Below are 25,299 nucleotides of genomic sequence, written 5' to 3' on the forward strand. Positions count from 1 at the left end.
ATCTGTCTCTTTTCCAGTGAAAGTGGAAAGATTCCAGAATGTATGAAGCTGCTACTCTGTGTGGGATGGTAGCCCAGATGTCCTAAATAGTCTACGTCATGGGACTCTCTGAACAACTTCTGGAAGTTGAATAAATGACCTTCGTCATCTGAGAAGTAAGTGAGGTGCAACTAGCCCAACATCTTTTTATAAAAGTAGCAAAAGCTAGAAGCCAGGCCAATAACACAGAGACTTAGTTTGTGGAAGCCACAGCTGCCTACTTGGGACGTAGAGATTCACACTTAAGATGCAAACCAACTGTAGGGCTGAGTAGGCTGGGGAACTCTGGCTCTGATAACTCCAGCTGAGCCCTTGGCTGGGCTTCTCAGCTGTGCTAACACGAGGGGCACATGGTGTACCCCTCATCTCACAGCTCCCATGAGATAAGTGCTGTGACCATCACAAGCCTTTATGCAGACAGCAAATGACAAAACGGGGCCTGAGAAGTTAAGCAGCCTGTTCAAGGTGGCACCATTAGGTGTCAAGCAAACTCCTTCCTGTCTAGTTATAGCAGCCATGCGTGGCTGTCTCTTACTGCTGCACTATGGCTTCTAGAAGTCCCAGGTGAGAAGTGAAATCATGTCTCTTCCTAGACAGTTTGGAGACCATGGACTCAATACTCTAATTCCATGCAAATAGAGTTGGTGGATGGGAGCTAATTACTACTTTCTTCCCTAAGCTTAGATAATTTCATACAGAAATCTGCACTGCACTGGGACTTAAGAAGCAGAGAGCTGTGCCTAAACAAGGTGGACCTTTTAGGGACCTGCATGAAAAGGAAAATCTTACAGATTGGATTTCTTCTTGGCTGGAGTAGTAAACAGGTCAATTATCTCTGCTCCACCATGATCCCCCCTCCCCCCCAAAAAAAGCCATCAACAAGCAAATAAACAAAAGCCCACCTAGTTCAGATATTACTTAGATTGATACTTTCAGGCTGTGTCTCCACATTGTCACATTCATTCAGAGGAATCATGACGGTCACACTCTAGTGACTACCAGCTCTCTACCTCCAGTAACCTCTGCCTGTTGTTCAAAAGCTTTATCTGAATGAGTTTGGGAGTAAAATTAAGTTGCCCATAAATCTTAACACATATCTGCAAGCAGCCCTTTATCTAGCTCACCATGTAACCAATAAGGTGGATTAAGCTGGAACAACCCCAGAGGCTAAGATGGTGTCTTAGTTAGGGTTACTATTGCTATGATAAAAACACCATGACCAAAAGCAACCTGGGGAAGAAAGGGTTTATTTGGCCTACAGATCCTGAGTCACAGTCCACTGAGGGAAGTCAAGGCAAGAATTCTAGCCATATGGGAACCTGGAGGCAAATGCCATCAGCTCAGGAATTGTCTCACCCATAATGGGTTGGGCTCTCCCTCATCAATCACTAGTTAAGAAAATGTACTACAGACTTTCCTACAGTCTGATATTATGGAGGCATTTTCTCAATTGGAGTTCACTCCACTCAAATAACTCCAGCTGTGTCAAACTGACATAAAACTAGCCAGCACAGTTGGGAATAATAATGAGTTCTGGGCTATGTAGAAAGACCTCACCTCAAACCGAAAATACAAAACAAGATTTATGCCTTTAGATTACTTTTTCACTGTCTTCAAGTATATTAACGAGCAGTAAAGTCATATAGCTATAAAAATATGTATTTGCAACAACAAAGCATTGTAATGAATAGGCAGAGTTCTAGGTCCCCACCAATTCCAAAGCTGAAGGCACAGAAATTATCAGGTCACATTTCAAACTTGCTATCTCCCTTTTCTCATTTTCTCTTTTTGTGCCGAGTGCTAAAGTGAACAAGAAAGGGGTGTGTGTGGAGATGTCTGTCCCTATATAAGAGCCTGGCTGCTGTTCATTCTTCAGACACCTTTGAACACACAAACATTATAAAACAGAGGCTGTTCTGTGGGGAGAGTTTTAAATTCTGGGCTGAAAGATTCCCAGGATTAGGACTTTTCCAATCACCCAGTAAACCTAGGGGTTGTAATTCACACTTCTTCCTGTGCTTTCAACCTGGAAAACTACATTTGTGACAGCAATGCCAGTCCCAATGCCAAGCTCTCAGAACTCATTTCTACTAAGCTTTCAGATCCAAGTCAAGCCACAGGGTTTGGACGAGAATCTTGAGCACTTGTTACACGCTCACACAGAGTGGGCCAAACATAACTTCCTGCTATTAAGGGTTATGGCTCATGCAAAGACCCACGGGTCTGGAAACATAGGAAGATACAAATAACTCCTCTATCTAGTTGTCAAAAGAAAAGAAGGTGTTGATTTCCCTTCAAATAAATGGCCATTCAATATGACAAGGGAGCACACGTGCCAGGGGCTCTTCTTTCACTACAGAAAGCTCTAGAAAGTTCTAGGTGAGAGCAAATTGCCACTTGGGATAAAATGTGTACCTCCCAAAGAACTCGCCATCCTGTAATAAGGGCATGGTGAAAGGTGTTGACTCAGAGGACCATGCATAAAATATGGATGTATGTGCCAGCTATGATTCTGAGTGCAGGAGATAAGGACAAATCCCCGCCATCAAAGTGTATATGAGGAACAGACAGCAAACAGATAAGCCACTAACCCATGGATGAGGCAGTTTCAGGTACCAAACGTGCCATACAGAAAACAAAAGAGGGCATTGCAGGACACAATGGTGGGGCTGCAATGGTGGGTAATCAGGGGTCTTAAGCTCAGTCTCCTAGGAAACCAGGGGCTTCTTCTATTTGTTTGTTTATTCAATTTGGATGGGATCTGACACCTGAAATGATGACTGATCTCCATTGTCAACTTGACTGGACTTGGAGTCACCTGGGAGACACACTCCTGGGGATGCCTGGGAGGTTTTTGCAGAGAAGCTTTACTGAGGAAGGAAGACCCACCCTGATCTTGGCTGGCACCATCCCATGGGCTGGGGTTCTGGACTGAAAGAAAACAGTGAGAGGAATGCCAGAATTCTCTGTTCCCTGTTTTCTTCCCAAAAGTGAGGGGCCCAAGCTGCCCACTCCAGCCACCACAAACTCTGTCATGCTTTCCCTCTCATAATGGACTGGACTCTCCTTAACCACCAGCCTGAAGAAATCCTCTTTCCTTCAGCTCTCTTTCTGTCATAGCCACGAGAAATGTAATGCACTTGACGAAAGGAAATCTCTCCTCTACTCCATCCCCAGATTAAACTAAATTTGGAATTCATCCTTGCCTTCCAGAGTTCAAAAGGAGATGCCCCTAGAATTTGGACTCTGTAAGGTAGACAAGAGAGAATTGGAAGGTAAGTATATGATAACTGAAAGTGCTGGCATTGAGACAAGCCATTCCATTTGGATGATAAGCTGGTTACAGGATTGGGGAAAGTAGGGCTGTATCTGTCCCTCCTAGATCTTAGCCAGAAATCCAAGGCAATGCAGGGTTCCAGAGTGGCCCAACAGTGTGACTCGGTCATCTGTGCCAGTTTTACTTTAATTCCTGGTACTTGGAAATGGCAGGGATTTAACCATGTGAAATGTAAGATTGTAACAGACCAGGTCATTATCCTAAAGTGGGGCCCTACTATCAGCAGCTACAGTATGCAGGGAATATTTAACCTTTAAGCCTCAGGTTCTTCATCAGTAAAGTGAAGGTAATGCTTTCCTCACGGAGTGCTTTGAAGGAGGAAATGAAGAAACACAACTACAGCACTTGGCAAAGTGCCCAAGTCTTGGCAAAGTTCTTGGTAGCTACTGACCAGTATCTCAAAGATACCTCAAAGATTAAGGTGTCTTCAAAGAAGCCTAGAGGTAAAGGTATCTCTTATGCCAACTTAATTTATGGTCACTCACTATATCCTTGATTAAAGCCAAAGACTCCCAGCCCTCAAGTTGATTAGGGACCAGGACATAGACCCTAGTTACCGAGATATGTGGCTTCTTACAATTCAAATGACAAGTAAGAGATTATGGATTAAACACACACACACACACACACACACACACACACACACACACACAGGAAGAGGATGAAAGTAGATAGGTAGATGGATGGATGGATGGATGGATGGATGGATGGATGGATGGATGGATAAGACTTAATGGATCTAGCAAATTAGAGAGATCCAAGTAGTTTCTATAAAGAACACCACACTGGGAAGAAATCTGCCCATCCAGCCAGCGTGGGTCCCATTGGGGCCAGACTCATTTATCTCTATGTCCACAGTGGTGGACATAGAGTGTGGCACCAAATAAATTCCTCTTTGGTTTAGTAGAGGGACGCATTAATTTGACATGGAGCTCAGTGCTTGTCTCCTTACTGATAAGCTGTGAGTACTTGAAGCATCATTTCAGCTCTCTAGACCTAAGTGTTTTCATCAAAGAAGTGGGTGGAGCCCAGGCTCTCTAGGTTCCAACCCAGCCCTCTTCCTCTGGAGAAGGCTGGGTTTCTCTCTAACTAAAGTTCCCAATGCTCCAGGGACCTGGGCGGCTCTTTCTGGCCTGCTGGGTAGTGGCCTTTTGCTCTGCTATCTTGGACAGCTAGGGTGTAATGAATATTTCAAGCAGGGAGGACTGGCCAGCCAAGTAAAAGAGTAGACAAAACAAAAAGATAGCATGACCAGCATCCTGTCCTCGAATTGCAGCAAATGAAGCCCTCTGCACACAGGGCGCAGAGTCCACCGTCAATGGAGCTGCAGGCACAGAAGGGTTTCAATTACCAGAAACACAACAAAGTTGCTAATTTCCTTAGAGAGAATCTTCCTGAATTACCACAAACATCCCCAGAATTCCCTGCAGTGAATTTCGGGATTCAGGGCCAATGCAAACTATTCTTCAGTCCTGGGGAGATCCTGGCCCAAGGAGCTGCTCAGCAGGAACAATGGGGACCTGTCCCACCTTCGGCTGGCTCCCTAGACTCTGGTGGTCTTAGAGGCCTCATTATCTCTGAGAAAAGGGAGGAAACTTCCATTCTCTCCTTTCTTCCTTAGCAGTCTTTCTGAGTTGTTGAAATGGGCCTCTTTACTCAAAGATCCAGTGGGGAATTTTTTTTTTTTAAATCTAAATTCTTCTAAGAACAAAAAAGAGACCTTGGGTTTTCTAGGCTTCTGAGTCCTGAGAGCGGGAGAATAGAATTAACCCCTCAGAGTGGAATGGGACCTGGTGGGATAGTGTTGGAGCAGGAAGGCAACTGGGAATTAGATGCTAGCCCAGGCCCATAGGATCTGAGATATCTTAAACAAGCAATTCCTACCCATGAGCCTCCACTTCTCAGACTCTTTGGACTCTGATGAAATTTTGTCACTTATTTATTCAACACGTATTTACTCAGAAAAATAGATGGGTATAAGACAATAAATAAATCCATGCAAATTGCCAGCAAAGAAGTAGACCATAGTACCTGCTCAGTAAATGTCCTTTCCTAACACAAAGAGAAAAATGTAAGCAACTGGACTTGACTCCCCCAGATACTAAGGAAAACTATGAGCTCTGAATCTATTATATCTTTATACAATGGAAAGTCATCTTTGCTTTGATAATCTGTTGTTTTATTACAAACAAGAGTCTAAAATAATTGAGGCAAACTCTCATGAACTAACAGGAAGATGGGAAGCTGACTCAAATGCAAATACTCCTATTAAAAGGTGCAAAAGCCTTGCTCATTTTTTGGGAGTGGCTGGGAGTGGCTTTTGGAGGACAGCAGAACTAAGCAGTTAGAGGCAATTACAGGTATTTTTGGAGGTGAAAGAATTGAACATCCCAATGACAGACAGGTAGGCATTTACTTTATGCACTGAGAAACTGGCCCCCAAGCTGGGACTTGTGGGAAGGGTGTGGGCCCTGAGAAACTCCAGCAGGAGGAAGCTATCGAATTAAACTACCCCCTAAAGGCTCCTCTGTGCTTGGAGACCACAGAACACTGCAAAGAAGCATTTCTAGGGCTTGGAGATGGCTCAGTAGGAAAAGCCGTTGCTACACAAACGTGAGAAACTGAGATCAGACTTCCAACATCCACTAATAAGTGAGGAGGGAGGCCTGTGCCTGTAACCCCAATGTTGGGGAGGGAGAAAGGGGGGGAAATCTCTGGAAGTCGCCAGGGATTTTGTTTCCTAAGGGACTTTGTCTCAAAGCAGGAAGACAGACGAAGATAAAGACATGCAGGCATCAACCTCTGGCCTCGACATGCACACCTGTACACAAGCATGCTCCCATGCTCCCATCCCATGCTCACGCTACTACACTACACACACACACACACACACACACACACACACACACACACACACACAAGTAAATGCCACTTTTCCTCCAGCCCCACCACCAACTGGACGAACCAGAGGCAGGAAAGGCTGATCCTGCTGAGACAAGCAGCCTGCGAGATTGACTGTAATTTTGCAAGTACAGACAGGACCCAAAGTATGCTTTCCACTTTGCTTTCACCAGCTACAGCCAAGGTTCCCGGAACTTCACAGGCTGCTTCGTCTGCCCAGAAAGTGTTCCAGTAAGCCCATGCGAGTGTCAGCACTCTGAGAGGTTGACCGCACCAGATGAAATGAAAAGTCATTGGCTAACATTGTGCTCAGAAAGGGAATGAAAATTTTTCCCAGGGCGGTTGGAAGTGTTCCTCAAATGTGCCAGCAGCAGTTAGGACTGAATGGGGAAGACAGAGGCCTAGGATCCTTAGGATCATAACAATGATCATAATTATTACTGTTGAATGCTTGTTCCATGCCAGAAACTCTATCAAGAGCTTCGTGTACAGCATCATAGCAGTCCTTAAGCCAGAGGAATTAAAATTCTGTTTCAGGAAAGAGAAAAATGAGGTACAGAGAAGCTAAGTAATCACTTAAGGCGGCATAATTGGTAAGTGGCAGGACTCGAACCCAGCCATGACGCCAGGACCCACATTGCTTTCTGAATATACGTGACACCAGATGATCCTGACAGTCCAGACTTAACTATGTGGTCTGGAGTAAACATTTTCTGTTCCAGCCTTTAGAAAAAGACAAAACGCCTGGCTTTAAGAGACATTGCTTCATGGTCACCTGATTGAAGCTGGGGCCTGTTTCTGAATGTCTTCCAGAGGGTCTGGGAAACTTGTTTGGAAAAACCAGATGAGTTTTCCAAAGTTTTCAACAATGCATACAATGTGGAATCCAGAGGTGGCTGATGACTGTAACATCCAAAGCAGAAACAGGAAGCTCACACACTTAATAGGGCCCTTTTCCCTTACCATTAGGGAGCTGCTGAAGGAAGCCTGGGGGTTACCTAATGTACTCATTTGAAAGGAGAGATGGCTGTTCCAAAGGCATCCCTGAAGACAACCATTGGGGACTTCTGTTTCTGCTTCACCAAGACGAGCCTGGAGTATCCAGTTTTCTCCTGCAAACCTCACCCCAACTGCCCTGTTTCTGGAAGAAGAATGCTTCTTCTCTGTCTTTCACATCCAAGCCTGCACACATTCAGATTCCCAGGTGGTACCCTTGCAGAAAGCCACAGAAGAGAATGTCTTGAGTGATGCCACCCACGGAAGGACTGAGATAATTAGGGTGACATATAGCCAGAAAAAAAGAGTGTTGGGAAGAGATGAGCTTCCTACACATAAGCACTTGTGTATGCATATGTGTGTATGTGTGTGAGAAAGACAGAGATAGAGACAGAGAATATGACAATAGTTTAAAGAGATGCTATTCATTGATAAGCAATAGACTTACAAAGGGAGGGGAAAGATAAACAATACAAATAGATATGCAACTGATAGATATGGAGATAGACTCATAGCAAGATAGAAAATAGATTTTTTTTTCCAAAAATTGAACTTCAAACTTAGCTTAAACTCACCATGTCTAACCACAATCTCACCCAAACCTCTCCAGTACTAAAGTAAACCACAAGCCTTCAGAGAAGGGAATTCTAGTTCCAACCTCATTCATTCAGCAAGGATTCTTCCAATGATTCTACATGCTGAACACTGTGCTACTGACAAACAAACAAGGCACATAGGGTCACAATCCCAGCAGAAGTTATGGCCCAGTGGAGAAGCCAGACATTAGACAAGTCAACCCCACAGCAAAATGAGTCTCAATAGAAACACAAGACTAATTCTAGCCTTTGCTCTGCAAGGTCCCTGATGAATGTAATTTCAGCTGAGTACTAAAGGATGAGTTAAGAACTAATTAACCAAGATGAATGAAGTTCAGCAAGGTGCACAGTCAGGAAATTCACCTCAAAGTAAAGCAGAGCTGGCTCAAGAGAACCCGTTTCCTCTAGCTCCATCACTAGAGAAAAACCTAGCCTCCTTCCTTAGTACAAAACAATCCTTGAAGTCCATCTTTAAACATCCTTGGATAGGGTCATAAATCCTTGAACTTTATTTAGGTGGTCAAAAAGGAATGGAAAATCACCACAGGGAGAGAAGAATGTAAGAGCTGGGGGATAGGGATATGTACTGAAAAAGACATCTTGGACATGACGGGGCTGCAACTCTCATTTACTCTCTGTGGCTGTGGTAACCTCCTACACAAGATTGGGCCTGCCAACGTTTCATCATGGATAGAGGAGATGATAATGTGGCCCCAGCCCTCCCAAAGGAGCTGTCAGCAGTCAGTGGTTGCTAGGAGACAGGGAGCCACTTTCTTCAGTGCTGTAGACAAGTTGCCGATGTCCCAGTAAATAACTTCCCAACCACGCTCATGTAAGCAACTGTAACTAAACCCAGCAGGTGACACACAAAAAGGGACTTGAGAGCAAGAGGGAACCCATTAGGAAGAAGAAAGACTTCAGCAGAAGACAGATGAGAATGGAAGAAGGCGACGAGGAGTAAACATGACTTGAAATCATTACATGCATGTACGAAATGGTCAAATTTTTAAAAATCCTGATGGCCTCTCTTAGGAAGTTCGTCTCATAAGCTAAATGAACTGGGGCAGGAGATTAGCCCAGAAAAAAACCCTCTTGTCTGTTCTCCGGTATATTAAAAGGTTAATTTATTGAACTCTTGATCTTTGAACTGAGAGAGTCAAGTTGGAAGGGCTCCTCCCACCTGTGACAGAACAATATTACTATAAAATTTAGTAGTCAGTTCCAGACTCTCTAAAGCTAAGTCAGGGACCCATGGGTGCTCATGTGGTATGGCGACACAGACTTGAGTTCAGAAGGAATCAGGAATCATCTAGGATTCTAATCCTCAAAGTACACCAATTAACTCTGACCTTGACTTGTAGTGAACTTGGAAAGAAGCATTAAAACTTTGCTATGGTTAGAAAAAAAGTATAATAATGCTAACCATGAAGTTAATGTGAATACTAGACTAGATAATGGAGCTGAAAACACTTCACACACATTAAAACACTCCAATGGAAAAATGTAATAGAAGGGGGAAGCCTGCCATCTCCCTTGGGGGTCATCATCTCAGAACTTACAGGAAGAGATGCTCATCCAAGGTCAAGATAATTCTCTTTTAATGGACCACTGCAGAGAAGTGGTCTTCCTGTGTGGGGCAGCTCCAGCAGTGTGAAGATGGGTTGCAAGTCATGAGTTTCCAGTAATAAGGTGCTCAAGCATGCAAAAGATGAGCCCAGAAGTGATCTCTTATAAATTATAATAAGTTTAAGGTTATTTCTCAATGGTTTTTCTTTTTATGGATAGGAAAAAAAAAAGATACATTTTTAACTACTGGGATCAGAAAAAAAGATCCAGTGAGCTTCAAACTGTAATGAGTCTTCCATAAAGCCTAACCATATGCAGCTTCTTTGAAAAGGCTGAGGGTTGTAGCCCAGAAAAATAAAGAATTGTCTTTGTTTCTTTGTTTCATCCCATATTGAGTCTCAAACCATGCTTCTACCAGATTGATAGACTTTCTGGGGCCTTACACATCATAGCAGACATTGATATGACAGCAGTATAGATCTAACTGAACTCAAATTTGCATGGAAAGCTAGAAAGTTGTGCTGGAGAAGGAAGGACCAGACTCCCATCTCCAATGGATGGATCATGATTGGCTTAAGTCAATCACTGTGGCCTGAGTTCTCCTTGACAGTCATGTGATGCCATTGGTCCAATGAAAGAGGAGTCCATCAAAGCCCTCTGGGAAGGCCATTTCTGCATTTTAACTGAGAGGCTCTTGTGAAGAAAGCATCCCTCCTGCTGATGGACACTGCGATAGTTTTCATGCTCAGAACTGCAGGTGTCAGTTGGGCAGCATGAGGAAGGCTAACTGCCATTAGGGTCAATGAGAATAGTAGGGTGCAAAGTTAGAAAAAGAGTGCCATGGGTCTTGGCAACATCACTGAGCTCCTGAAATTATCTACCCCCACATTTCTTACTGTGGGAGGAGTTATTCTGTGAGAGCTGATTGTTCTGTCACTCACTGAGATGCACTGACAAGTGTGGACCCAGATGCAGGTGGTGGATAGCAAGCATGTGGTTTGCTGCCTCGATGGGGTATAGCTTCTGGTGGGTTGTGATAGTTGTAACTTCACCCTTATCTCACCTACCAGTGGAGATACATCTGAATAAGAGAGGATGTTATCATCATGATGGAGCAGATACCCTGCACGTTTCTCTCTTGTATCAGACATGGTTGCTGACAGTAGATCATTTGGAGCAGCCGCTGCCTATACCATTTGGTAAATATTTTTTGTCATCACCTGTGTTTGCATTTGGATGTTTTCTCATTGTGTCCCCATCACCATTCTGAAAGAATCTACTCCTGTCATTTTAAATGAGTTAGCAATTACCAAGAAGAGAAAGCAGCAAGGACCCTGTTGCCAAATGGGTTGACATTCATATTCCAGAGTGCATAGCTGTTCATCTTGTCTGAACACAAAAGATGTACCTGCATGACCACTGGAAGTCAGTCAGCATACCATCTCAAACACATATGCTATCAAAAAAGTTTTAATCCTACACTCAGGCTTAATATCACAACCTAAAAGTGAATTATGAATTTCCCCATTGCTACACTATGTGTCACCTTCTGTTTCTCCAGAATTTGCCTTTCTTTGCCACTCTGGCACATACTGCTAAAAGTTCAAGTCACTTCATAGATTCCCATGATTCTCTTCCACCACGGTCCATTGCAGAGCAGACATGATTACCAAGAAGCTTCACTGTCTGGAGCGCTTACATTTCTTGTTCTTTTACCCAACCCAGGAGTGGGGCAGCCAAAGTGGGGCTTGGTTTGGTTGATAACATAAAGGGGAACTTTGACCACACCCATCAGACTGTTTTTCACACAGAGCTAGTGGAGTTCTGAGAAATCCAACAAATAAGAACCTCAAAGAACAGGGGATGCTGCAAGCACAGTTAATGTTTGTCACTTTAGGGGACTCAAGAGGCTTGGACCAGATGGGATCCCTTTACTGTAGGGAGCCGCCATTCTAAGATGGCGCCGACTTCCTGGCAGCTTTGCTATAAACAACTCCATATTTGGCTATGCTTGCTGGGCTGCGCGCCTCGAGGCTTGCGCATGCGTGTATATGGTAATTTGGCCTTATGTCCTCAGCCTATCCCGTGGCTCCCCGTGCTTGCATTCTGGTGGGATCCAATAACAGATTGACCCGTTCGATTGGTTCCCCATATAAGCAGCTGCCTTTTGGTTCTTGGGGCCCCTCACCTCCCACTCTCCCTCAATCAAGAGGTGCTCCAATAAAGTGTGATCTGAGAAGAATCCTCGAATGGTGGTCGTTCTTCCTTGCTGATCGAGGAGCTTGCCGCACTTTACTATATGCCTTCACTAGATTGCGGGCATCTCTTTCATAACACAGGACACGTGTAATTAAATAAGGGCTCATTTTTTTTGTTTGGTGTCTATCTCCCAGACACACTGTTGGTTCCAGGAAGCCCTAATGAGATTGTGCTTCTCATCTCAAGTTACATCTTCAGTGGCGAACAGACATTATTGTTGTACACATCTTGTTGACTCAACCCATGAAACATGACCATTGACTCCACTCAGAATGCCAAAGGTTAGGCTAGGTTGCTCTGGGTCTTTTGTTCCAGTTGTCCCATAAGTCATAAAAGATCCAAAGAACACCAAATAAGACAAACAAGGAAGTGCACAGCTCTAATGCAGCAAATGCTCCCCAAAGAGTATAGTCACCTATACTGTTCCCCATTGTGCCACTAATACACTGTTCTTTCAGCTACCTCTCTGTTTACAGTCTAGGTCTTCTTGGTTAGTCATTCAGTGCTAAGTAACTCCTCTACTATTTCAAAGAGGAGAAATGAAAAAAGACCTGTCTAGGAATCAGAACTGGGTAACTAACTAGTTATGTGACCTTGGGCAAGTCACTTGAAGTCTTGATGTTTCCTCCCTTTAGATGTCAAATAAGACAAGGGGGCTATATACTTTCCAACACTTCCTTCTGGCATAGTAGCATCTTTGGCTTGTGGTGCCTAGGCCACAGAAATTTCTCTTTCAGATTCTTTTTCCTCATTCTCCATTTCTCCATCATATTTTGGTGCTGCTGTGGGGATCTAGTTCAGCTGGCACCTTTCAAGCTCACTCTCAGTACTAGAAAAATCACACAATAACCGTCCTGCCTGTCTCCAGGGCTGTGACTGAGTTACCCCACCAAAAGCATTGAGCCCCATCTGTGTAGAACAGTTCAGTCCTCTGTGCCAGCCTGGAAGCATTCTCATGCCTCGGGAAATGGCATACCTAAGAAGCCTGAGCCAGTACGGAGCCCTCTTAGATAAGAAGTGGGTGCAAGCTCTGAGAAGATTGGTGAGCATTCCGACGAATATAGTTTCAACTATTGGGGTCAACCAGCAACAGGAGACACAGATGAAGGTGAAAGCTAACCCGGGTAATAATAGCACCCTGTAGTTTTATTCACGTGCTTCAGCCTGACCAGGGGAAAAAACCAAAAACAAACCTACTTTCACTCCAGCAAGCAAAGGTGCAGAGGTCAAGGGAAGGCAGAGGGATTATTATCCTGGGTGGTTCACACAGTATACCGCAGCATTAGACAGATAAAGCCAATAGCCCAAGGTCACACAATTCGGCTTTCACAGGTTGGGAATTAGAGCAGAGTGTCCTAATCTTACCCAGGGGCTGTTTCTAGTAGACTCTCCATGGAGCCTTTTGTTTATACCTTGGTTCTATCTTATCTTACCTTCCCAGGTAGGGAGCCTACTTTTTCCCTTGGGGATAAGTAGTGGGAAACATGAGTGGCCAGAGTGGGTTGGCTAGCCTGAGCTTAGAATTCAGCTTTCTTGACTTGGATGCCATGAGCTGGGCCAGTCTGTGGAATGTGGCTGCTGTTTTACATTTGGGAAGCACAGGGGAGTGCCCAGTGGCAGCTGAGAATGCAGAGGCTAGGGGCTGATAATAGTTGTAATTAGCATGCGCGTACAACGCTTTCATCTTCAAAGGCTTTCTTCCCATTAGCAGTTATTTCTCCTATCACCCTCATGGGTGAGGCAGCGCCTTTTTTTTTTTTTTTTTTTTTTTTTTTTTGTCTTCTCAGTTTGCAGATGGAGGTGATGTGAAGAAAGGGCCCTTTGCCTGGAAGTCTGGCCTTGGTTCAAACAGGAGACTCCTGGCTGCAAGCATCTGACTTGACATGGGGTGATGGGAAAACAGAATGAGCATGAATCAAAAGAGAAGGCACAAGTGAATGAACCTGTCCTCTGGGTAAAAGACTATTTTTATACTGTTCTAGAAGAGGGGATGAGGGTCACCAGTATGGCTCCTCATCTAGACTCAAGAATGGCTAAACTCCCAGAGGATTCTACTTATGACTTTCACAAACATAAACTAGAAAAGTCTGGTGCTCTAGTATGGTGACTTTGGCGTGACGGCAGACATCACTAATAGATCACAGCATTCTTTGTATAAAGATGAGGCGTTTAAACATAGCACCCCAGGCAGCCTCTATTGATCGGTAATAAATGTCACACGAGCAGAAATCAACCTGTTATTGATGCCAGAGGACTTGTTTGGGAGTCACTTGAATTGCCACTCTCCAAACCAGGGAAAGATAGTAAAATTCTCACTACCACATTGGAGTTCACCTTCTTCCAAATTCTGTTAACCCTGTCTGACAGGACTGAGGGCTTCCTCTGAGTCTCTGAGGCAGTTAGACCTCTACACAATGCCACTATTACCCTGCTACCTGGAAGTTGTTGCATCTCATCCCTTCAACGTGAACTGTCTCACACAGACAGCTGACCCCTTGAACTCCAATGAAGTTGTACTTTTCTCCTTTTCTCCGTGCCGTTTTGTTCATGTTTTACCTTCTTTGTCTCTCATTGCTCTGTGTTCTTTCACACACACACACACACACACACACACACACACACACACACACACACACACACACCTTCTAATTCCCTGAGATCTTCCTACACACAAACATCTCAGGGGCAGGTCTTGCTTTTCCTGATCACCACTCAGTGATACGCCGACGCTGCCATCTTGTTTAGCTCTTCTACTAAAGTGCAGCTGTCTGAGGAAAACCCACCTCCCTCTGTACCCCCTTTCCAGTTGTCGGTCACACAATTCAGGAAACAGAAGCAATGATGAAGGAAGGACCATGCCCACAGTAATTCTGTGACCCAGGAGAAGGCCATCTGCTGGCCGCAGGTGGGTTCTCACTTCTCCTAGAGTAAAACAACTTCGGTGTAACTGGTCGGAAGTGCAGCCAGCTGGGCCATAGTCAACAGCTAAGGGAGCGAATATGACATGAGGCATGAACCTAGCTGGGATTTTATTTCAACCAGTGGTTGGTGGATTCCAGGGTGAGTGTGATGGGACAAGCAGAAAGGATTTCAACCTGACTGAAGACCTTCAGGGACTGGTAGAGGGCTGGAAGCAGACAGGGCATTCAGTCTCTGACCTACTTCGAAAACCTCCACAGTAACACGGTATTTGTGATTTCTTGTTTTCCCCCCACCGAGCAAGAATTTCTCTGGATTGATAAGAAGAAAATTTTAACAAAGATCTAGGAATCTCTTGGTAGAAACATCATCATCTCACTGGCCTGCATTGTGCAGTGCCTTACTTAAGTTCATATATTATATACATGTGTAATATATGTAATGTGTACATGTATGTTATTATCATCATCTTACTTTATGTATATGAGTGCTTTGCCTGCATGTATGTCTATGTGCCATGCCTGAGCTTAGTACCCTCCAAGGCCAGAAGAAAGTGTCAGAGCCCTTGGAGCTAGAACTACAGACAGTTGAGAGCTGCTATGTGGCTGCTGGGAATAGAACCTGGGTCTTCTTAAAGAGCAACCACTGCTCTTAATCTCTGAGCTATCATTGCAGCATATATATGTGTGTGTGTGTGTGTGTGTGTGTGTGTGTGTGTGTGTGTGTGTGTATAATATATATATACAAATATATATATACATATACATATATATATATATACACACACACACATATACATATACATATATTATAGTGGATGCTTTCACTGAGGGCATGGATCATTTTGTACTAACATGCTGTAAAGATTTCTTAAGAGAGGTTGAGAAATCCAGGATGCTCACAAAGCTTTGAGAGTATAGGACATAGTTGTTTCTTCTCTTCAGAAGTTGGATTTCTGGGACCTTTTGTATACTATTGTTTGAATTATCACTTGACGCAAGGACTGTTTCCTTTGAATCCTGCCCATGATCCCAGAGCTGGTTCTCTGCAGTGGAAGCTGTGTGACTGGGAGGTATTATTAACTTCTCTGTCCTGGACTACTGCATCTACCTACTTCCAAGAAGGAGGGAGAATTTGATGGTGTAAAAGGAGGGAAGTACCTTGTCTTTAGGCATCCCTTTGGCCTGCTGGTGTCTATGAAGTGCAGCTGGGTCATTGTGCTTGTTTTTGGCATGGATTAATAATTCACTTCTGACATTTAATCTACACTGGGCACCACATTTTTATTTAGTACTGTATAGTATAGTATTATAGTATTGTTACTGTTCCCCCTAAATTTTATGAAGCATGCCTATTAGGGAACACAGAGAGATGAATTTATAGAGCAGGAGTCCAGTAAAGGGCTGAATGGACTGTGAAGATCACCTGGAGCCTTACTCTCTCCTTCCACATATGGAAAAAATAGAGGAAAGAGGTTGCGAAACATTGTATAGTGAATTAGTAACAGAGAAGAACAAAATAGAAGAATTGTTTCTATACTGAGGGTGTGTCTGTATGCTGTGAAACTTTAGGATACATGAGTTGAATGTTGTTCTGGGCACAACTGCCTGAGCTTACCCTGCTCTTGCCTGACAGAGAGAGAATGGACCAAAATCTCTCTTGTTTCCCAGCCACAGAGTCTTAGACACCGTCCTCCCCAAAAGCAAGCTCCTTATTCCAACAACAAATGTCTGGTTATAAGGAGCAACTCCTTGATCTGGAAATCATCGATGGGAAGGAACTGAACTCATTCTCTCCACCCCACCACACATTTTTAACATAGGGATCAAAAAGCCAGTATCTTTCTTTGGAGTGTTGCTGAGAACAGGATTTTGATGTTTGGAGTTCGCTATTAGAAGGTCAGATTTTAAGGTAGGGACTGAGTCACAGAAGTAGCCAGATCTAAAGAAAATCAAGAGGCCCACTCTAGTGGACAAAATCTAATGGGCCTTTTAACCTCCTTGCCTCTCTTGATATATCAAATCTGAAGAAAGATCCTCTTAAGATGAAGAGGGTGACCAGAAAAGAAACTTCCAGGAGTTTGAGATTTGCTACAAAGAACACTAGGGAGGAAAATGTTTTCTATAGACTGAAAAGAAAAGGCAAAGCTGAAAATAAGATAGCCAGAACTTACAAAAAAAGATCTCAAATAGTTAATGATGATGATTTCTTCCAGATTAAGTCCAGAAATTTTATTCAGTTAACTGTCTAAATATTTAATTGGGGAAATACGCCAATAGCTGAGAGCTATAAATATGCAGAAATGTTCATAAGCCAGCAGTTTTCCAACAGGAGCTTTGAAGATACACAACTTCATCTCTTCTGCTTCTTTTTAATCAAGTCTTTATTGTTTTGTGTATATTGTACACCCATGTACTGTATGTGCATGTTTATATGTGTTCAGGTGCAGGAAGATATGAGGCAGGAAGATAACCTCGTGTCATTTCTTAGAAGTGGTCCTCGATTTTTGGAGAGAAGATCTCCCACTGACCTAGAACTTGTCAAATAGGCTTGGTTGGCTGCCCCAAGACCTCCAGAGATCTTCCCATCTCCCCGGCATTGGGACTACAAATGCACACTGCCACTCCCGGTTTTTTACATGGGAGCTGATGACTTAGCTCAGAGTCTTGTGTTTCCAAGGCAAACATTTACTGACTAAGCCATCACTCTAAGTGATTTTTAATGAATGATCAGGAGGTTCAACTAGTGAACAATAGAGTAATTGCACTTTAGAGTGTCTAAATGGATGAGCCTGACCTCTAAGGCATCATGAAATTGGGTAGCTCCAACACAGAGAATCCAAAGCAAAGACAAACTGTTGGCAGATGTCCTCGCCAAACCTCATCCATACATGCATTACCAGTACTCTTTGGGCTTCCCTGAGCCCATGTCCTCCCTTTGCCAGTGAAGAGACTCTACAACTCTCTGGAAACCGCATAAATGACGATGCAAATAGTCCTCTCTAGGCTTCAAGTTGGAACTAATCTCTGATAGACTTAGCTTTTTGGACGGGGTGAGTGCAGTCATCGTTGGCAGCATTTGTGCCTGACATACTTTTTTGATGCTTTTGGAACCTACAGAGATGGGTTAGGATTATAGTGAAATGACTGTCAAGGCCAAAGGCAAGTGCCAGCTGCATGCAACCACTCTTTTCTCCCTCGTGCATTAGTTTTTCTAATAGGAACACTTGCAAAAAGGCTTCACTATTATTCTTTTAAAAAGTGAAGTAAGGAACAGTGCTGCCTAACTTGTGACTGGAGGAGGGGTGCTTTTGGAAGGCACTGCAGACTCGTTTGATAGTTAGTAAAGAGATGCACAGCATTGGAATAGATGGGGAATCCTGACTGAGTTCCTGTCATGAGGCTAAAAGGCCTACAGCCCTTCCTACAGACTCAATCACATGTGCCCAAAGGGCTTCACATTTTCTCATCCTGGATGGCTTGTTTCTCAGCCAGAGGTACCCAGAGAAAAGGATCCTATTCTCTGAGTGATGTTCACCTACTGCACCACGCAGACTCCAGGTCACCTGGTTTACCATAGAGCTGAGAAGACCGGCTACTATGAGCTAAGTACTCAGTGGCCCCGATATGTAAATCCTAACTCCAGGCACACTCCTTTCTCGGTTTCCTCCCTCCCCTATCAACTCCAGTTTGGAGAGTGAAGACCTGGACTCAGAGGCTCTTAAGCAAAGAGTTAAGTGTTTCCTTTCTACCCATTTGTCCCTCACCTCAGTTTTCTTTAACCCCAAGCCACAGTGTTAGATGCCAAAAAAATATCAGTTAGCAAAGTCCTCCTTCACCCAGGTGGGAAACAAGAAGTGATCTGGACAAATATTCATATCAACATCCATCAATTTACCTCACCAGGTCTACATCATCCTCCCCAACACCTCACCACAAAGAAGGGACTAGACTCCTGTTCAGGCATTAGAATAAGTGAGCCACTCAGAGGGGAATGGGGAAAAGTTTGCATTACATGATCTTTTCCCTTTCACTTTTGTTTTTGTTTTTGTTTTTGTTTTGTTTTGTTTTTTTGCAAGTTGAGCTGTCTCCTCTGACATCATGTTTTAAATGAAAGGCAAGAGGCTAGAGAGACAGCTCAGTGGGTAAGAGTGCCATCTGCTCTTCCAGGGGACCAGAGTTCAGTTCCCCACATCATATCAGGGGGCTTAACAGTTGCCTGTATCTCTAGATCCAGGGCATCTGACACTCTCTTCTGGACTCTGGGTATCTGTACTCACCTGACCTGGGTTTGAATCTCAGCTCCCTCACTTTACAACCATATGGCCTTCAACCATTTACTTAAATTCTGTGCCTAGTTACCTCATATGTGAAAAGGGGGTAATAAAAGAATTGTTTTCATGAGATTGGTATATAATTTAACCAAGTTAGTATATAGAAAACAAAGAGAATGTCAATTCTGTTTATTATGATTATTAACATTGGCAAACAATATTTCAGAAACCTATAATTAGCCACCAAAAAGTTCAAACACAAAAGGTGTAGGAACTCTCAAAATGCATGAACCTCCAGCCGTTGACAAAGGTATGGTATGCTCAAAATCACTGCTCCTATGACTGAGTCCTTCCTCCTGGAGTGTTGCAACTAACCTTTACTTTCAGAAGCTGAAAACTTGAGGAAGGTTCTTGGGACATGAGTTTTGCAAATCTCCTCCTTGGTGACTCAAGCCATCCCCACCCACTTAGAATCTGTCTGCACACACTTGCACAAAGGAGGGACACTTGCCTCAGGAGGGCACACCCAAGCATCTGATGCACCCCAACCTTGTGGTGGGGGTTGGCTCTGTGAGTCTAGCCCCCACAATATCATCCCCTCATCTCTGTGTTTGGCTCTCTGAGCATTGGTGGGAAGCTGGTCCAAGGGAAAGCCGGATCTGGTTCAGTTGTGAGCAACTTTGTACTGGGCAAAAACTATGCAAAGGAAGCCGATAGGGTGTCCTGTTAGCTGCCAGGCTTCCTGCAGATTAGCCACTTTGGGGGAGTAGTGGTGTCATTTTGGATAGCAGGCCATAGAAGATACCAGAATCTTCTGGGAAGTGTTTCTGCTTCTCTCCCTGCTTGCTGCCACCTGCCAGAAGCAAGTGTGGATCAGAGGTTGTGTGGGCCTCTTCCCTAAGGACTCAAGTCTCAGGCCAGCAACTCCCAAAGCCAGCCATTACTGGACAGTATTTCATTTTGAGGTTTAAGTGTGGGTTTGGTGTCAGCACCCCACTCCCTTGTCACCCAGCCGTTCACTAACCCTCCCCTTACACTGGCCCCACGGCCAGCAGCCACCAAAGCCACAGGCAGGCAGACTCTGCTTGGGAAGACAACATATAAGCCCTATTGGAAGCAGCTGGCCAGCCAAGCCTTCTCCTCACCCTGTGCAGGGTGGCAACAGAGTCATCAGCATGCTGTCACATGTAACACGTGTAATACATACACATAAACAGATTTGCACATTCAGTATGTCGGTCAGCATGCCTCTATACATGAAAACTCTTAGTTCTCTATTTGAGATATTATTCAGTTCAACACTTCTGGCCCTCATTGTGGGCCAACACTGGGGTACTGGGCCACAAAGATGGTGGAGATATAATCCTTTACATTAGGGGAGTCCATGGGCCTGCAGAAAACTGATAGCAGAGGAATTCTTCCCATTCTGCTCTAATGGCCCTGGCTCCCCAAACCCTTGCTGGCCAGTTTGGAGCTAGTATGCATACTAGGCAAATACTCCATCACTGAGTTCCACACTGGCCCCAGGAGTACATGTTTAAGAAAAATGTCAACTTGCTCAGTGAGGGGAAAGTGGGGCTCAAATTTAAGCCCCTCCTAAAAAATAAAAAAAATAAACAACTAGTGTCCTCACTCAAGCAGAGGCGCAAAGAAAATTGAGTCATTGGCTTCTGGTTGTGCAAACCCCAAGAACTTCTCTGTGAAGTAGCGAAGATCCCCTTTGAAAACTCCACGGGGCCAGGAAGCTGCTGCCACCTGCTCCAGCTCACTCTTTCACAAGAATCATTTCCCTCTCACGGTCTGGGTGGGGTTGCTAAAATGGAGGTACTGAGGAAACATGCCTGCAGCTCATACCTTGTCCCCAGCCCTAGGACAGGCTGTTGGGGAAGCCATCTCTCCTCCCACACCTCCTGTTCATTAGTGGAGCTGAGTCTACCCACTTGGGTGGCCACATGTCTCCTGGAAGTTCTCAGTGGATTTTGGTTCAAGATCTGTGGCTTCTCTAGAAAGCCATGTCAACCCACTCCTGGGATTTCAAGACTTCCCCTCAAATGGGGTACATATAACCATCCAAAGAGTACATAACAATGGTTCTCAATGGGTCACTGCCTCTAAAATGCCCGTGAGGGAATCATGAGAGCGTCTGCGGGGCCTTTCTTAATTTGCAGGCAGAGGGCATTGCCCTGACTTGTCTCTTAGGCAAGGAGTAACCTCTCCCTTTTTGCCAAGCCTACAAATGAGAGCATGTCTAAAGGGGCAACCGGCCTCTGATAAAGGAACTGACTTATTCTAGCAATAAATAACTAAGTTGGCATCTCTGACAGCTGTGGCTGAGTCCGGGGAAAGGGACAGAGGAGGGCAAGGCAGAGAGCTGCCGAGAATCTACAGTCTGCTGGAGAGTGGCAGGAGAAGCTGTTGACTATCACTCTGCGGACTGCAGGGGACAGGAACAGTGAGAGACAGCATACTGTTTCTGGAATCCTCCAAAGGTTGTGATGGGTGACATTAGATGAGGAGGCACCCCAATTCTACCCCTGTGTCCTTGGATGAGTCCCATTATCTCTGAGCTTCTATATCTTTATCAGGAAAATGGTGTTAGGAAAGTACTAATGTGCATGGCTATTGCAAGGCTGTGTAAGAAAACCTACCGCGCCAGGAGGTGGTGGCGCACGCCTGTAATCCCAGCACTCGGGAGACAGAGGCAGGCAGATCTCTGTGAGTTTGAGGCCAGCCTGGTCTACAGAGTGAGCTCCAGGAAAGGTGCAAAGCTACATAGAGAAACCCTGTCTCAAAAAACAAACAAACAAACAAAAAACAAAAAACAAAAAAGAAAGAAAGAAAACCTACCGCTAAACTCTAAATGCATCCGAGCAGTGGGTGGTGCTTCTTAAGGACTTCATATGCTAAGTGGCAGTAGCAACATGCCATGATTTTAAAATGGGGTACTCCTAGCTTTTCAGTGATGCTCAGGAGGCATCAGAAGCCCTAAAACAAGGAGGAACTGTCTTGAGCATCAATTTCCTTTAGGGGAAGATACAATGATCATTATTCTTAAACTCAAACTGGGTATATTGAGCCACAAAATAAAAAGCTGTGGTGAGTGTGTTAGGTAGTACTGAAGGTGCTAAAACAATGTTAAGCCACACCCCCAACTGGCCACACCCTCCTCCTCAGCTATGCAGTGGGGAGGGTGGGACCCCTTCAGTTCTCCAGAGAATAGAACATTTCAGGGACGTCCTCATGCCCTCACATAGTGGGGAAGTCACCAATCCCTGTCTCCCATGGTCTGCTTCCTCTTGGGAAAAAAAGGAGGGTTTTTTCCCCCGCTAAATGATCTTTAAAGTCCCTATCTCTGAGTCTATGACAGTGAATCAGGGCTTTTCTGGAATGAATGGAAGGAGATCTGTCATAGACCAGGAATTTCACGTGTTCCAGCGTCCCCTCCTGTGTAGGGGGAAGTTGGCAGAAAATAGAAACTTTTCCCTCAGCTGCCAGCATCTCCGCCACATCAACTCATCACTGCTTTGGAAGGAAGTAGATGTCCTTATGTGTGCCGGGGAATAACTGAATGAATCAAGACTAACTTCAGCCAGGATGGAGCTTGCTTCCTTATTTCTTCAAATGGGAAGACTCAGCCAGGGCTCTAACTGCCAGTGGAAAGAGGTTTCCAGAATGCTCTGAGTCAGCAGAAGGACGCCTGCTGCCCCTAAGCCCCAAGACTCTCAGATGCTCCCCTCTTTCTCAACAATGGAGGTATAATTGGCTAGTAATGCTCTCTGGCTATGGAAGAAAGGACACGTACATATGGAGACTCGTTCCCCCTGCCTTCCACCCCGGCTGCTTTCTCCCGGCTGCACAGGGTATCTGGCGCTGCTTGCCTATCTAGGGACACTTCTTCCTTTTGACTTCTGATACAACCTCGGACAGGCTCTCCTGTCACCCCACCTCTGCCCTCTGAAACTTTCCCCGCTCTCAAAGCTTCTTCATCTTCCAAAACCAGTTGCTCCCAGAGTGGGGCAACTGTGATGCCTCTCTTCTCCGCCCTTTCTCCTTCTCCTCTGCCTACCCAGGCCCACATCCTCTAAGTCACATCTCATTTCCGAGTCTCACTTCCTTTCCAACCACTTTACAAGGGCATGAAAGCCAGGCCCAGGCAGTCACTACTACTGGCCCTCTGCCCTGTTTCTCCTGGTGCCACAGTATACAACAGGAAGGTGAAAATCCCAAAGCAGTAGAGGACCTGCTGATCTCTCGGGCCTGACTCCCCCGGTGGGTCAGAAGGGAACCAAAGACCTAGGAGTAGACTTTTTAGAATAGCCCTGGGACAGGCTAGGAAAATACAGGGGCTCCACTCCTCAGCCACAGCCGAAGATGTGGGTGTTGAACCTTTCTCCTCTCTTCAGAAGCCAGGTCCAGGGCTCTCCCTGCCCTTCCCCCACCCATCCTGGATGTTTCTGCTTTCCAAGGGCCGCTTGGAGCTCTGGTTCCCTTTGAAAGCCTCCACTGGCCAGAACGCCTGAAGTCTTACTGGCTTTGTCCAGATATTCAGATGTCCCATCACAGCCCAAGCTATGGGACTTAATGAGCCTGAGTTCACACCCAGCACCCCATGCTATGTGAATACTAGAAGTCACTTAACCTCACCCAGCGGCTGTTTCCCTACTGTTAAAAACAAAAGGCACTTGATAGTGGACACTTGTCACTTAACCACCATGAGGATAAAAATATGATAGCATGGGTAAAATACCTAACACAGAGCCTAGTACAGTAAAGGGGTACAGTAAATGGCCAATAGAGTCATGTTGCTATTATTATTATTTGTATTACTTCTGCATCAGAATTCAAAATTGATGATCTCCATCTAGCACGTGTAAAATAGCCAAGTTGACTACTCCCACCCAACTGGGTTTAATAAATTTCTACTGAGAGGAACTCACTGTAGGCTGAGCTAGCTGACTTAACGACCTAGCTGGCACTTCTTAAAAGAAAACTCAACCGTGCTGGTGCTAAACAAAGCGGTCGTGGAATTATCTGTTCATATATAGACAAAGGAAGGGAATGCTTGGAATTGAGCCATACTGAATACCTGACCCCAACTCCTCCCCACCACAGCCACCAAAGTCACCAACCTTATATAGATGGGATACTGAGGTCTCTATACTAAAGTTTGTGTGTTACCCTGATACAGGTCCCCTCTTGCTCTGAAGCTGCCAGGCAGCGAGTCTGAACAGTGTTGCCCTCTGACTTTGCCCAGACTGGCAGAACCAGGGGGCTACAAGCACTGGGCACTGGGGCTAATCATTGCTTCTGTTATGTGTCCTCCTTGGGCCAGGCTAGAACCTCTTGGGCGCTCAGAGCCTCCTCAACACAGAACCGGTTCAAGCTCCCACAAGCTAAAGCAGTTGGTGACCAAAGCAAACTGTAAGAGTCCCGAAAACCAGTCTGAGCCTGGGACTCACTCTCTTTAGCTTTCCGGGGCTCCTTTCCGAAAAGCTCATTGCCAGCTCTTTGGCTTGCAATTCTGTGGCCACCTTGTGACTTCTCAACAAGTCCCCCGCTCCAATTCTGCCCCAGTCCCCGGCTCTGCTCTGACGCCCAGGGCAAGTCCAGCGGTGCTTGGGGAGCCTCGGGGCACCAGAGCCTGTTAGTCCGAACACCAGCAGCGTGCATCCAAGAGTACAGTTACTTTTGCGCCATGTGCTCCGGCAAGCGCCAGCGACCTCGCCCAAAATCTGCGGTGGGCAACCTGCCCAGCCAACTTTCTTCTCCCTTTCTCTTTTCCTTTCACCAAAGCGGCGCTTCCCAAGAACAAACTCTCTTCAACAGCACAGCCCCGAAACCCAGCTTTGCTTTGCTGAGCCCACTTCACTGCATTCCCTCCCCGGACGATTCAACCCAGGGGTATCCTGGAGGAGTCTTCCTACACTAGACGTTCTCATCCCGCCGCCCAGGCTAGGAGTCACTCACCGATCTGCTGCTGCGCCAGGCTCAGCTGCAAGAGGCAGAGCCCCCATGCTGCTTGCCACCAAAACTTGTCCATGGTGTGCAGGATGGAACCGAGGAATCTAGTCGCCTCTTAAAGAGGGTCTCGGGGAGCGGGGCAAGGAGGATGAATGGAACCTGTCACAGGCTAGGGGCCGCTGGGCAATGAGACCGCCTCGGAAGTTGGCTGCGGTTTTTATTCCAGGCTTTGAAAGAGTGACCTAAGAGGGAGGGAGCGTGCGAAGGACACACCCAAAGCGAGGGGGGCTGTGACTAAGCAGCCAGCGGAGGTTTAAAGACACACCAGCCTGCCTTCGCGGCTGCTCCTAAGCCCTGCTCTCCCTGGTAGCTGAGAATTACCGCCGCCCCCGTCTGCCCATGTCCCATCCCCCAGGCCAGTCCACAGGTTTCCTTCTCTGGCGAGCCTCCTG

General features: G+C 45.4%; 1 protein-coding gene across 5 annotated transcripts in view; it reads right to left on the reverse strand.

The window, feature by feature from the left end:
* Nucleotides 1-25,068, reverse strand: part of Cd44 (CD44 molecule (Indian blood group)) — an 86,479-nt gene extending 61,411 nt beyond the window's left edge. For all 5 annotated transcript variants that reach the window (XM_036184575.1, XM_036184574.1, XM_036184573.1 and 2 more), the window contains exon 1: nt 24,854-25,068. In XM_036184575.1, coding sequence (XP_036040468.1) covers nt 24,854-24,926 — 73 coding nt within the window. In that variant the 5' untranslated portion in view covers nt 24,927-25,068. The remainder of the gene's footprint in view (nt 1-24,853) is intronic.
* Between the last annotated feature and the right edge of the window lie 231 nt (nt 25,069-25,299).

Source organism: Onychomys torridus, chromosome 4 (assembly GCF_903995425.1).
Source record: "Onychomys torridus chromosome 4, mOncTor1.1, whole genome shotgun sequence".
NCBI classification, from domain to species: Eukaryota; Metazoa; Chordata; class Mammalia; order Rodentia; family Cricetidae; genus Onychomys; species Onychomys torridus.